General features: G+C 46.6%; 1 protein-coding gene across 7 annotated transcripts in view; it reads left to right on the forward strand.

The window, feature by feature from the left end:
• Positions 1–5,821: 5,821 nt before the first annotated feature.
• PXDNL (peroxidasin like) overlaps positions 5,822–14,868 on the forward strand; it is a 453,359-nt gene continuing 444,312 nt past the window's right edge. For 3 of the 7 annotated variants that reach the window (XM_045455357.1, XM_045455358.1, XM_045455359.1), the window contains exon 1: positions 5,822–6,527. In XM_045455357.1, coding sequence (XP_045311313.1) covers positions 6,364–6,527 — 164 coding nt within the window. In that variant the 5' untranslated portion in view covers positions 5,822–6,363. The remainder of the gene's footprint in view (positions 6,528–14,868) is intronic. The other 4 variants (XM_045455353.1, XM_045455355.1, XM_045455351.1 and 1 more) reach the window with 2 other exon arrangements.

The raw sequence follows: 14,868 nt of genomic DNA on the forward strand, positions 1-14,868 counted from the left end.
TTTTTTGTTTTGAGAGAGAAAGTTGTGTGTGTGCATGCGCGCACAAGTGGAGGCGGGGCAGACAGAAGAAGAGACAGAATCCTGAGCAGGCTCCTGCACCGTCAGCACAGAGCCCAGAGCCCGATGCCAGGCCTTGAACTCACAAACCATGAGATCACGACCTGAGCCAAGGTCAAGGATCGGGCGCTTAACTGACTGCACCACCCAGGCGCCCCTGTCCCCCATTTTTTTTAAGAGTGGGTACAAGTAGTGGAGGGGCAGAGGGTGAGGGAGGAGAATCTTAAGCAGCCGCCGTGCCCAGAGTGGAGCTGGATGTGAGGCTCAATCTCGTGGCCGTGAGATCATGACCTGAACCGAAATCAAGCGTGGACGCTCAACTGACTGAGCCACACCGGCACCCCCAAGTTTTCAATTTTAATTGTGCGAGATTCACCTTCACACAGCCTCGGTCCAGGATCATGAAAATACTAGCCTGTATTTTCTCACAAAAGTTCTGTGATTTTTGTCTTTCACATTTAAGTCTGTAGTACACCTGCTACTGATATTTGCATAAAGCGAGAAATAATAAGTTCTTTTTTTTTTTTTTTTAATTTTTTTTTTCAACGTTTATTTATTTTTGGGACAGAGAGAGACAGAGCATGAACGGGGGAGGGGCAGAGAGAGAGGGAGACACAGAATCGGAAACAGGCTCCAGGCTCTGAGCCATCAGCCCAGAGCCCGACGCGGGGCTCGAACTCCCGGACCGCGAGATCGTGACCTGGCTGAAGTCGGACGCTTAACCGACTGCGCCACCCAGGCGCCCCTCTTTTTTTTTTTTTTTACATAGTTGATCAACTGTTTCAACACCATTTTTTGACAAGTCCCATTTTCCTCCTCTGATCTGCAGTTTCAACTATCATAAATTAAGTTTTCATATGTTTGTGCTTTGTGTCCAGATTTTCTTTTCTGTTTTATTAGTCATTTATGGATTCCTGTGCTAAAATTGCACAGTCTTACTTACTACAGATTTACAATAATTCTTGATCTAGTGAGGTAAGTCCTTTCAACTTAAATTTCAGGAATATCTTGGCCAATCTTGGACCATTTGACTTTGATAACCATTTTAGAGCCAGCCTCTCAGATTACATGCACACAGGCTTTTTGGGATTTCCTTTGGAATCACACTGAATTTATAGATCAATTTATGTGAGAGGTAACATGTTTATGATACGGAGTCCTCCGATCCATAAATACGGTACTTCTTTTATTTACATCTTGTTAAGTGTGTTAGTAAAGGTACACAATTTTGTTTCAAACATCTTCAGATTTTATGTGTACATGTTTTATATTTTTCAATACTGTTGTAATGTTTATTAAAATTATGTTTGCTCTGTATTGGTTTTTGTACATTACTTAAAACACTGTTGTGATTGTTCTAAATTTTCTACATAGATAACCAAATCGTCTTTATAGAGACTGTTTGTTTTTCCCTTTGGATTTTGTTTTGTTTGGATTTTGTTTTTGTGTGCATATATGCTAGTTGGGGCCTCCTGTAGTGTCGAATAGAAGCAATGAACAACAGCAGCCTTGTTTCTTATTTTATTGCCCATATAAAGTCATTTAAAAAAAGTTTTTTTAAGTTTATTTTAGAGCATGAATGGGGGAGGGGTAGAGGGAGAGGGAGACACAGAATCCGAAGCAGCTCCAGGCTCCGAGCTGTCAGCACAGAGCCTGATGGAGGGCTGGAACTCACAAGCTTGGAGATCATGACCTGAACCAAAGTCAGACTCTTAACTGAGCTACCCAGGTGCCCCAAAGTCATTTTAAATAAATGGCATGGTGTGCTTAGAATACATGTTGTGTTGTTCAGTATAGTGTTCTGTAAATGTCATTTGAGTCAAATTTTTGACTGTATTCAAATCTAATACAGTCTATGTAAACATTTTTTCTGTGCTTTTGTGATTTTCAGCAAAATCTCTCACTTTGATGGTAGAATGTCCGTTCGTTGTAGTTGTTTCCATTTTTGCTTTGTATATTTTGATGCAATGACACTACACTTTAGGTTTGCTATGTCTGTTTGGCGATTTGAACCTTTAATGGTATGTGGGAACCCTTTTTATATTTTTATGTTCTTCAAAGTCCATTTGGTTTGATACTTATGTAGCATTTAAAATTTTTACTTTCAATGTCTTCTATATGCTTATTTTTGCGACGTTTCTTATTAACACATAGCTGAATCTCTTAAAAAATTAGAGTTTGAATTTTACTTAAAGCAATCCATCCATTTACATTCATTTTAAATATTAGTACCGAGTATTTTGTGCTATACACCTTTTTCAATATTTTTGTTCTCTCCTCTTTTTAAAGGATAATTGTTTTCTCTTAGTTTTTGTCCATTCCTGTTTATGTGTGCTCCTTCCCCGCCCCCCCCCCCCGCCCCGCTCAATATTTTAAAACACTCACCTAATTTATCAAAGTCTGAAGTTACCCTATCTTCCTAAGTGAGGCAAGGCACGTAGGACACCTCAGCTCTGAAGTCATCACTTCAAAATTAATAGACTAACATATTGTATGTATTATTTCTAAATATGTAAGCCCCTAAAGTATGCCATTAGCTTTACTCCCACATTTGCACTGTTTTGTTTTCTGCTCCTTATACCTTCTTTGGTCTTAGGTCATTACAATTTTCTTTTGCTTAAAATACATCTTTTATTTTATTTTTTTTTAAATTTCAGAGTGCGAGCAGGGGAGAGGGGCAGAGGGAAACAGACAGAATCTCAAGCAGGCTCCACACTCAGCAGAGCCTGATGATGCAGGGCTCAATTCCACAAACCTGGGATCATGACCTGAGCCAAAATCGAGTCAGACACTCGACTGAGCCAGCTAGGCACCCCCATTTTTTTTTTAAGTTTATCTTGAGAAGGGGGGGGGGGAGGGGCAGACAGAGAAAGACAATCCCAAGCAGACTCTGTGCTGTGAGTGCCCAGCTGGACAAGGGGCTCAAACTCACGAACTGTGAGATCATGACATGAGTCAAAATGAAGCGTTGGATACTTAACCAGTGGAGCCGCCCAGGCTCCCCCATCTTTTAAAATTTCTTTTAGTGAAAGACTGTAGGTTGCTAATTCTTAGTTGTTGTTGTTGTTGTTGTTTCCTGTTTGGAAAAATTTCGTCTTCTTGAAAAGTATGACCGTACAATTTTAGATTAATGGTATTTCCCATAGAACAGTGGAGTTACGTTTCTACGTTCTGGCTTTCACTACAGCTGTTGAGAAGTCGACCAATAGCCATTCCTTTGAAGGTTATCTGTCTTTTATCTTTGTACTTTAAAGATTTTTGTCCTGACATTGCAAATATTCTTGTCTTGGCATTAATTCTCTAGTTTCATAAAATGTGCCTTGGTATGAATTTTTTCATTTATCCTACTGGTATTTGTCTCGTAGCTGTGTGGGTTAGTGTCTTTCATCAGTTCTGGAACTGGCCTTTTTTTTCCTTATAAATATTGGTCAACTTTTTGTCTCTCAGCAGTGAATTTAAAATAATTTCTTCAAATTGATCTTCTACTCACTAATTCTCTCTTTCGTTGCCTTAAATCTGCTGTTAAACCCTTACGTTGGGTTTTAATGTCTTAGTTTTTCTTTTTCAAACCTGTTTGGTTGTTTTTATAAGTTTCTGCTCTTTATTTATAAATTTCTGCTATTTATACATTCATTTCTCTAAACCTACAGGTCCTAATATTATATTCCATATATACTTGAACTCTTATGAGGTGGGCTTCTGTGCATTTTTTTTTCTCTAAATGTTTATTTTTGAGAGAGAGGGAGCGTGCGCACGCGAGTTGGGGAGGGGCAGAGAGAGGGAGACAGAGGATCCAAAGCAGGCTCCACGCTGACAGCAGAGAGCCTGGTAGAGGGTTCAAAGTCACCAACCATGAGATCATGACCTGAGCTGAAGTCAGACGCTTAACTGAGTGAACCACCCAGGTGTCCCTGTGCACTGTTTCTAAGGCTTTTAGAACTTTCTCTTACATTTTGTGGGTTTTGACTAAGCCAGAAGCACTACTAGGGCATGACCTCTTTTTAAGGTTTTCAGACCACTCAGGTAGAAAATTCATGTAAAAGCTAACTTGGGGATATTATATCTCCAGGGAGATTTGTTTTACTCCCTCCCCCTCTCAAGTGTGAAAGGCAATTTTCCTTGCATTTTCTGGGTGGATGGGGGAAGAGGGTAAAGTGGATTGTTTCTAGTTCGTCCTTCATGAACTTGATGAAAATACAGGTTTTCCACCAGACGGTCCACTTAGGAAAGGGCTTTTTCTTCTTCCCGTCTACCCCCAAATCTTTATTTCACTTGGTTAAGCAAATACTCTGAAGCTGAACGAACCTGTGTTTACTTACCTTGCCAGCTTCTCATTTTCCCTTCATTTCTGGACTCTTGTATGTGTCTTTCACTTAGCACATCGATGTATTTTTTAAAATGTTCATGGTAGGGGCGCCTGGGTGGCGCAGTCGGTTAAGCGTCCGACTTCAGCCAGGTCACGATCTCGCGGTCCGCGAGTTCGAGCCCCGCGTCGGGCTCTGGGCTGATGGCTCAGAGCCTGGAGCCTGTTTCCGATTCTGTGTCTCCCTCTCTCTCTGCCCCTCCCCCGTTCATGCTCTGTCTCTCTCTGTCCCAAAAATAAATAAACGTTGAAAAAAAAAAAATTAAAAAAAAAAAAATAAAATGTTCATGGTATTTGACATATCTTAATGGTTTTCTGCAAGGGAGTTGTTCTGAGGCATTCTGGGAAAGAATCTACAGCCTGTCCTGGCTGTGTCATGCACGTCGTTCTCTGTGCCTTGCTTGCGGTTCTTTGCCCTGTATTCGTGGGAGGTAATGGGTAGACTGTCTCATTTAATGGCAGCTTGGGTTTCTAAGGAAACCTATAGAAAGTGTATAGTCCATCCTGGAAAAATGCTCTATGAATACAAGCTAATATTGTATTTTGAACTGAAAACGCACACATTTGTATGCCTCGTCCATCCAAGCCCTCCAAGTCACAAACATTGGTGGTAAGAGCATAGTTATTGTAAGACGTGGGGTTGAAAAGAAATCTGCTTTTTTAGTTTATTGCGATAGACTTAGTAAAATACACACGAACGATGTCAGCATGCTTCAAGTGTATTTTAAAATCCTTCTCGTTCATAGAGATTGTTTTCTTCTGATCTTTGTATTTTAAAAATGTTAAAACCCCACGTATTTAAGTTTGAACATTTTGCCAAAAGAGGGCAGTATTCACCCGCAGTAGAATGAAAAGGGACTGAAAACTTCCTGGAAAGGCGAGTGAATTTATTTTTCCTCATAAGGTTGATAAAGTTTGACCAAACTAGACCTTCAATGACTAGATTTGTCTGCCAGTCTGGTTCTCTGGGATGGTTGCCCCAGTGGGACCATCCCACATTTTCATGTGTTTTTCTATTACTTTGACATTTTTTAAAGTGCTAGTTCAGGGGGAAGAGTTGTTTGAAAACTTTAAGGATAAAACCAAAAACCTTTCCCAAATACCTGCTTAGAGTGACCAAAAAAGCACGTGTGTAAGGCGTGGGCATTGAAGTCTGTCCCGGCCCGTGTCTCAGGGCCACCTCCCTCAGGGACCCGTGGCCGGTTAAACCCGAAAAATGAGGCTCCGGCCGGCCGTGGTGCACCCGGACCCGAGGTGGCTCGGCCTTGGACTTTGCGCGTTTGTTTTTCTATCAGCTTGTCCCCTCCGCGCGCTGGTACAGGAGTTCGCGGTTTAAACATACAGCCTTGAACGTTAAATATTCAAGGAGGAAATCGGAAGTAGCCGCTTTGAATCTCAAGAGTGAGGTGCTTTGGGTTTCAGGAGTGGAATGCGCAGGAGGCAACGAAACCGATTTCTGGAAGCGCAGGAAAATGTGAGCCTAGACCGGCGAATTAGAACCCTGCCTGCCCTTTAGGGTTTGGCGATATTACCGGATAAAAAGGAAGGCCGTTGTGCACTGGTTCAGTACATCACGAATCCTCTCGAGCTTCAGAAGGACAGTCAGCTCGGGGCCCGGAGGCCCGGGCTTACGTAACGTGCAGTGGAAGCCGCTTTGGAAAAGCTTTACACTTGCGTTCGGCCGCCTGCGGCGCACGCTCGTTTCCCGAAGCGGCTCCGGCGGGGACGAGCTTCTCCGCGGCCCTCGGGGGGTGCGGCGCCCCCTAGAGGCGGCGGGCGCCCCCCGCCCTGTAACGTGATCTCCCTGCTCCTGGATTGGCCAGAAGCGGCGTTTTCCCCGGGAGCCGCTCGTAGCTGGGCTCCCAAGCCGGGCTCCCCACGACGGGCCGTGCACGGCAGCCGCCGCCGCCACCGCCGCTTCGCTTCCGGCAGCGGATGGAGCGATGGCGCCCAGACTCCCCTGCTGGACCACTTGCTTCCTCCTGGTCGTGTGGTGCCCGCCCGCGCTCCCCTGCCCTCGCCGGTGCCTTTGCTCGAAGAGCACCGTCCGCTGCATGCACTTGATGCTGGATCACATTCCTCAGGTGCCGCAGCAGACCACAGTCCTGTAAGTTCACACGGATGCCGGTGCAGCGCCGCCCCGTTGCCTCTGCCGGAACTGAGCGCTCCTCTTTTAACTGGGGTTCCTGATGCGGTCCCTGCTCCCGGCAGGGAGAGGGTTTTTCCGTTTATCAGACAACGTAATGATTCTGCTTTGTGGGACTAGAGAACGTGAGCGAGGATGAGCTGAAATAAATGTACTTGCACTGGGTGCAGTTCTCTTTTCCAGCATCTTCCAGAACTTGCTATTGAGAATTTTCATCTTTGTTTAGGAGTTTTCCTGCGTAGGTTCTCAGGTTATTCCTTTCATCCTCTCCTCCAGAAACTTTCAGGCTCCTAATTAGGTCAGCATGTATCTGTCCCATTTGGAAAGAACCGACTTGGCTTCGGAATGTGCTTCCAATTCATTATGTGCGGGCGACCTGGATTTTTTTCTGTTCATTGTTGGGCTTTGCGTTGGGCGTCCCAGGTGGGTGGCGGTCTCAGTCTCAGGCCCTTGAGGGACTGTTGGTTTTCCAGGGCGGTCCCTCCAAATGGACCAGGAGAGCAGAGTGCTTGGAAGGCTTCCGGAGCACTGACTAATCAGCATCTGGGAGGCATTCTGGGATGGTAGAATAACCCGCAATATAGGAATCAGGTGGGCCTGGGTTCCGGTTCCGCTTCCTTCTCTTCAATCTGGCGATAGTAAGCCTGTGTCGTAGAACTGACGTGTGGGTTAAATTAAATAATACGTGTGAAGTGCAGATCTTTTGTTACTATAGTTCTCAAGCCTTACATCACAAGGCAAGGAAAATTGCCGAAAGGACAGATTTGAAGGGTTCTCCCTGGTAAAGTTTTTGTGGATTGTGTCATGTCCGTGGAAGAGGGAACTCCTTTCCCCGTTCCGAGTCCATTCTTGAGCAGAGGAGAAATAGCCTAAGATTCCCGGAATTTCGAGATGTGAGATAAGATCAGCACCGTGTGTGTGCGTGTGTGTGTGTGTGTGTGTGTGTGCGTGTGTGTGTGTTTGCGCACGCGCGCGTGTGTTGGTTATAATCATGAAATGAGGATTTTAGCCTGCTAATGAAAAGTCGAAGCTAGTGGTTGGTGGTTGTGTAGCAAGAGAGAGAGAGATTTGCCACACGTGCTTTTAGGAATTTTGATTGAGCCTTTTGTTCGTTGCTCGCAAATACCAAAATATGTCTTACTCTCAAAACCAGTAAGACAGATTCTTGAGCCTGGGACCCCTGCGTTGCGCAGCCCAGTCAGAGCACTGCTCCAGAGGGGCCTTCGTCCTCGTCACCATCCCTGTGTCACTTTGTAGGAACGGTTTCTGATAGGAACAGAATCTTGGCGAGGAGACGGCTTGTCTCCTCAAGTGCCATGGACTTAAAAGGCCGCCTAAGTTCCAACCTGGACCTAAGATTTTGCTTCTTTGGTTCAAAGAAGAAATGAGCACTCAGACGCTCTCTTCTGGATGTAATAGGCAGGACTGAAAGCACACTGTCCGTGTACCTTTTTAGATGTTTACTTTTGAGAGCGAGAGCACGAGCAGGGCAGGGGCAGAGAGAGGGGGAGACACAGACTCCGAAGCAGGCTCCGGGCTCCGAGCTGTCAGCACAGAGCCCGTCGCGGGGCTGGAACCCACAAACTGTGAGATCATGACCCGAGTTGAGGTCGGACGCTTAACAGACCCGGGCGCCCCAACACTGGGCATGTACTTTGGAAGAGCCTTCCACTCCATGTAGAAATAAAGTAGTTCTCAGGTTCCAGACCAGGCCTGCCCGTGAGGCAGATGCCCTACAGATGAAATGTGTGCTGCCTTGGGTGAGTTCTCCTCTTCTTGTCTCAGTTTCCTGGTCCATTCCATGGGGACGCTAACTGTGTTCACCCTCTAGGGTCATTCTGAAGATGACATGAGATAATGCATGTCAAATACTTAGGAAGGTGTCTGGTCCTACTAAGCACCACGGAAGGGTTCACTGTCATTATATTTACAATTAAGGTCAGGAGCTGCAAACCCAAAGGCCTACAGGAAACCGGTTGGTACAGTAAAGACAAACTACTGTGTGAGTCGTGTGCGGGACAGCTCGGCTTCGGTTGGGCGGGGGGGGGGGCGAGGGGAGGGAGGGGGAGGGAGAGGCGGTCAGCGGTCTGGGCCGGCCAGCTCCTGAGCTCCTGGCTGCCCCGTGGGAATGTGGGCCTATTGTTAATGAGCTTGCCATATTTTTAAGAAGATGCAGAAGTCAGAAATGAAATTCCCTAACTTTTACATCTTAGAGGATAATTAAGTTGTTTGCTCGTTTTTTGTCTTGTTTTGTTTTTTATGAAACGCAACAGCATATAGGCCCCACCACACGCGTTTGTGGATTCCTTTTATCCCGGGACCTTTCATCTGCGACCTTTATTAGAGAAATGGCATAAAGGCCAAGAAATGTATGTGACGTTTACAAAACTTGGTGCTCTATCTCTTTTGGGCCCCAGATCAGCTGACCTGGGATTCCGTGGTCACGTGAGCAATATCACGAAAGTACGCGAGTAACTGCATCAAGCTAAAAATGCTGAAGAAGAAAAACCCAGTCAGCCTCTGAAAGCTGAGGCGGAGGGGACCTGGCCAGATTTCCCCCTAGCAGCAGCATCAGGAGTTTTTGTCAAACCACGCTCAGATGTGTGTGGTCATTGTGGCAGTGGGAACGGTGCAACAACATGTCGCGTGATACGGAGCCAGAGTGCTTAGTAAATTTCATGAGCGGCAGCATAATTTTCTTGATTTTGCCTTTACGTGTTTTGAAAATTTTAACCTTAATACAGAAAATATTCTTCTCAACCGTAGATAAGGAAACTTCACTATACTTAACGACTGATTATGGCTAATGAGTGTTTCAAGTATGGAAAAACGCAGAACTACTCTCCCCCCCCATTTTAATTCCATCTATAAAGATATCATTGGGTGTTCAAAGCAAGTATCAGCAAACAGTCCATTACCATTTATTTATTTATTTATTTAATGTATTTATTTCGAGAGAGAGAGAGTGGGGTAGGAGTAGAGAGAGAGAGAAAGAATCCTAAGCAGGCTCCGCCCTGTCAGCACAGAGCCCCGACACAGGGCTTAACTCAGGGACCGTGAGATCACGACCTGGGCCAAGATCCAGAGCTGGGTGCCCAACGGCCTGAGCCACCCAGGCGCCCCCGTCCGCTACCATTTGGAAACTGTCACTCCTCAAGGTGTGCATTTTAGCAGGGCAAATCGTTCAGAGTTGGAACTGGACTTAGCAAACAAAAAATTTCTAGTAGTGAACTTCGGAGTGCCTGTTCAATAGTCAGAAGCCCTGCCTAGCTTTCGTTTTTACTTTGGCCCCGGGTCATTAGGTCGTACCTCCGGAGTCTCAGTCGCTGGTGCAGAAATAAGATGTTCTTAGAATTTCCGGGAGTGAAAGAGTGGGCATCAGTGGAACTCAGGGACTGTGATTAAACAGACTCTAAAAAACCATCTCGGTTTCACTAGAAAAATGGAAAAAATGAGAATTTCCCCCAAAGCTTTAAATTCACCAGTATGTACAGTGTGAAGTTTTCACTGTTTAATGGAGGTATTTCCTTTATGTATGAAGCCGCCTTGCCCTCCGAGGAAGACAAACCTCGGGAGGAAGGCTGGGGGTGGCGACTGGGAAAATGACACGTTCAGTCGTGAAAGCGTTCATCCAGCCGATAACAATGTCATCTTGTCCGAGAGGAAAATAGGATTCCTTCAGCTCTTTCCAGTTTCCAATCCAGTTAGATTTTTTTTTTTTTAATTTAACCCTCAGGGGTTACTTTGACCTTTGAAACAGAATTTTTCATAACTTTTTTCTAACTGACGTAACTTGTTGGCTTTGAGTTATCACTTGCCGGTGGTGAGCAGGCCTGGGCGCCCGGGATGCTTCCCCCATTTGGCCGGATTGAAGGGAAGCATGAGGGCCCCGACTGAACTGCATCTAAATTCAAACCTCCCCCCGGTTGCGGACCTGTTGGGGAGAGAAATGGAGCTAAAAGTTGAAACGCATTTCCCATTTCATTGGCCACTTCGTAAGTCAAGGTACACTATTTCGGCACGTGCCTCCAATTTTGGGGACCTAACGCCGTGCAGCCTCACCACCCTCGTGACTCAGGACAGCTCGGTCCTCAGAGAAGAACGAGAAGAGGCTGTTCTAGAAGGGGCGGTGAGTGTTCGTGGAGCCCACGTGAGGATTTGGGGCGGAGGAACAGTGAGGAGAGGGCAAGGTCAGGGGCGTGGAGGGGGAAAAGCCGCCAGCTGTCGGCCCCACTGTCCAGGGTGGGGCCCGGCCCTGATCCCTGGGAGTCACCCGTCATTCAAGCCAACCTACAGGAGAATTAGTTTAGGGGAGAAACGAGTCCCATGTGGGCGTGTTACTTTGGAGGTCTCCCGGGGGACAAACAGTTGGAGTGCAGGGGTGGTTATGGGGACCTGACCTGGAGATGCAGATCTGTGACGTTGAGCACTCCCCTAAGCCACCAGGGAAACTGCAAGGCAGAGGAGTGTGACGGGAACGCGCCCCTGAAGGGGGGAGAGTGAGCCGGCCCGGCCACCGCAGGGAAGGCAGACGACGCTTCCGGGAGTGGCGGGACCCAGGGACCGCGGCGCTGAGCTTGCGCGCTGAAGGACAGCCTGACCCTCGGACGGTGCAGATGACTTCGCAAAAGCGGCTTCAGCTGGGGAGCAGAAGCCAGACTGCCAGGATGAAGGAGTAATAGGCCGGCTTTTGCAGATTTCAGAACTTGGCCTCCGTCAAGGAGGTGTTAGCGTCCCCCTCTGAGTGTCGGCATCCTCATCAGCAAAATGGGGACGCATGATTGCCCAGTGATGCCAGGATCCATGTGATCTTGGGGGGGGGTTTCCTACCATGGTCTGTACCTGGGCGATCTGTGCTGATTAAGTGAGTGGAGTAGACTAGTGTTTTCTACACTGAGCTCTGCATTTCAGTCCCTCCTGTAGATTCTATGTGAGATGAAGGAAATGGCAGCTTTTAGGGGGGTAGTTACCACACGAGGTGGCAAAGCTGAGGTTCCCGTTCTAGTTGGACAGCTCCTGCATGTAGGAAAAGCTGAATAGAGAAACCTTGTTGAGTTTTGCTTGGGCATCCTGGCGGGAGAGGCTCAGAAATACAGTAAGCTCGGGAGGCCAGGGGTGCAGCCCTGAGAGTCCCTGGAAGAAGAGCGTGCATTAACTCAGCCAGGAGGAAATGGAATTTCCCAGGAGGCGCTTGTAGAATGAGCAAAGGCATCCTAGGCTACAACTCTGGAAAGCCCCGCAGGCCAGGGGAACAGATGTAAGCGGGAGCCCGGCCCACCAGCTGTGGTTGCAAGGTCTGTGCACTGCACAACTCCACCCCGTGCTGGGCATACTGCCCCTGGGGAGAAAAGAGAGAGGAGTCCGCGAGGAACGCGGCCACCGAAGAAGGAGGAGGCGTCCCAGAGAGGAGTATTGTCGGTATTTCAAGAGGGAGGAGGGTGGTCAAACCCAGCAGAAGTGGAGATAGCAGAGTGCCACGTGTGCCTTCAAGATGCTGGAAGAGAAGGAGAAGGCCGAAGGGATCGCGTTGTCCTCGTTTGTCGTCTAGAGGGCGGGGATGCTTCCTGTGAGTGGCAGGCAAGGGGAATGGGAAGTCGGGCGGGAGCAGTAAGGACGGAGAGAGGGGGGGCCGGTATGTTTTCGTTGGACCTTGCAGCTCCGAGGGGAGCTGCATCAGTGCGTCGTCGCACATCAGTGTGAGAACGTAGCTGAGAGCTTGAGGTCCAGATGGACGAGGCAGGGTGCAGACCGGAAAGGGAGGAAATCCAGCAGGACAGAGGCCTCAAGCCTCAGAGCCAAGGCATCTGGAGACCATCACGGCTGCGGCAGATGGATGTCCCAGCCCAGGCTCGGAATGAGTCTGATGTTTCTGGCTCCAGAGGGAGAGAGAGAGAGAGAGAGAGAAACGTTACAATGATGGTGAGAATTACAGAAATTCAGTTCAGGAGACAGTGGATGTTGAGCAACCGGATGTTTCTGTTAATTTATTGCGTTCAATTTAAAGTGTTGCTTATTCAGTGGAGTGGTCAACTTGCTTAAGGTGCTTGTGTTAGCTCAGGCTGCTGTACCAAAATACCATAGACTGGGTGATTTGTTGTTTTAAGTTTATTTATGTATTTTGAGAGAAGGAGAGAGAGAGAGATGGAGAGGAGGGGCACTGGGAGAGAGAGAGAGAGAAAGAGAGAGAGAATCCCAAGCAGGCTCCGTGCTGTCGTAACAGGCCCGATGCCGGGCTCAGTCTCGCGAACCAAGAGGTCATAACCTGAGCCCAAATCAAGAGTCGAACACTTAACCAACTGAAGCACCCAGGCGGCCCTAGCCTGGGTGATCGAAATGACATTTATTCCTCACAGTTCTGGAGGCTGAGAGGTCCAGGATGTCTCACGAAAGGCCTCTTCTGGCCCATTGAGATGCTGCCTTCTCGTTGATCCTCACAGGACGGAGAGGGAGACCATCTCTCTCCTGTCTCTTCCTGTAAGGGCGCTGATGCTATCCTGAGGGCTCCCCCCTCGTGACCTAAGTACTCCCCAAAGGCCCCACCTCCTAACAACAGCACCCTGGGGATTAAGGATTCAACATGTGAAATTGAAAGGGAATCAAGAACTCAGCCCATAGCAGTGACTCGGGTTTAAGTTGTCAAACTATTTATCAAAAACAAATAGGTTAGTGACCGAATTGAAACATCATGGTGTGTTTTTTATTTAATCCTTTCCGCTGTGAGATACAATAAACGATTTCTTGAGATACATGGGAGGCATATATGTTTCACAATTCTCCTTCTTGCTGTTGCGTAAAATGAAGCATATCGAAATTCGAATCGTGGCAACTTTTCCAAGTGCGACACGAAACATTTAAGCATTTTAAACAGTCTGCCTTTTTTTCGGGCGACTGAGTAGCCACAACAGATGACACAACATGGTTTTATTGTCTGACTCCACACTATGCAGTGAAAAACAGGGTTATGTTTAAAAATCCTCTTGTTTGACTGTTTCAGACTGATCAGTTTGGACTGATCATTCCGTTCCCGGTGATTCTTATCTGAGTAGGAGAAAAAAAATATGTTTGGATTTTGAAATGGAAAAAAAAAAATATGAACCTGATTTCAGCTAAACATATTAAAAAAAATCCAAAGTCTACTAACTTCATTTATTTTAACAAGCAGAACCCAAAGGCCCTCATTTAACCTCAAATACTGCAAAGCGCTGATGGCTGGATATGATAGGATAGATATCTATAATACGGTGTGTAAATGTTTTCCAAGGGTAAGGACACAGATTTTTTTTGGGGGAGGTGGGGAGTTTTTCTTTTAAGTTTCTATTTTCATGCCAGTATAGTTAACAGACAGTGTAATGTTAGTTTCAGGGGTACAATATAGTGATCCGACAATTCTGTACGTCCCTCAGTGCTCATGATGATAAGCGTCCCCCTAATCCCCGTCATCTGTTTCACCCAGCCCCCACCCACCTCGCCTCCAGTAACCACCAGTTTCTTCTCTATAGTTACGAATCTGTTTCTTGGTTGGCCTCTCTCTCTTTGTCTCCCCCCTTTACTCCTTTGTTTGATTTCTTAAACTCCACAAATGAGTGAACTCATATGGTGTTTGTCTTTCTCTGACTAATTTCGCTTAGCATACTATTCTCTAGCTCCATCCACATCATTGCAAATGGCAAGCTTTCATTCTTTTTATGACTGTGTAATATTCCATTGTAAATATATACTGCATCTTCTTTATCCATTCATCAGTCCATCTACACTTGGGCTGTTTCCATAGTTTGACTGTTGTAGATAATGCTGCAGTAAACATAGGGGTGCATGTATCCCTTTGAATTAGTATGTTTGTATTCCTTGGGTAGATATCTAGTAGTGGGATTGCTGGATCGTAGAGTGGTTCTATTTTTAACTTTTTAAAAGAAGTTTATTTCTTTATTTTGAGAGACAGAGCGTGAATGGGGGAGGGGCAGAGAGAGAGGGAGAGAGAATTCTAAGCAGGCTCCGTGCTGTCAGCACAAAGCCCGATGCGGGGCTTGATCCCACAAACTGTGAGATCACGACCTGAGCCAAAATCAAGAGTCAGATGCTTAACCGACTGAGCTACCCAGGCGCCCCTCTATTTTTAACTTTTCGAGGAACCTCCATACTCTTTTCCAGAGGCCGCACCAGTTTGCATTCCCACCAATAGTGCGAGCGGTTCCTTTTCTCCGCATCCTCACCAGTATGTTTCGTTTCTTGTGTTGTTGATTTTAGCCACTCTGACAAGTGTGAGGTGGTATCTTAGTGTGGTTTTGATTTGGGTTTCCCTGAG

This window comes from Leopardus geoffroyi, chromosome C3, assembly GCF_018350155.1.
Source record: "Leopardus geoffroyi isolate Oge1 chromosome C3, O.geoffroyi_Oge1_pat1.0, whole genome shotgun sequence".
Classification (NCBI taxonomy): domain Eukaryota; kingdom Metazoa; phylum Chordata; class Mammalia; order Carnivora; family Felidae; genus Leopardus; species Leopardus geoffroyi.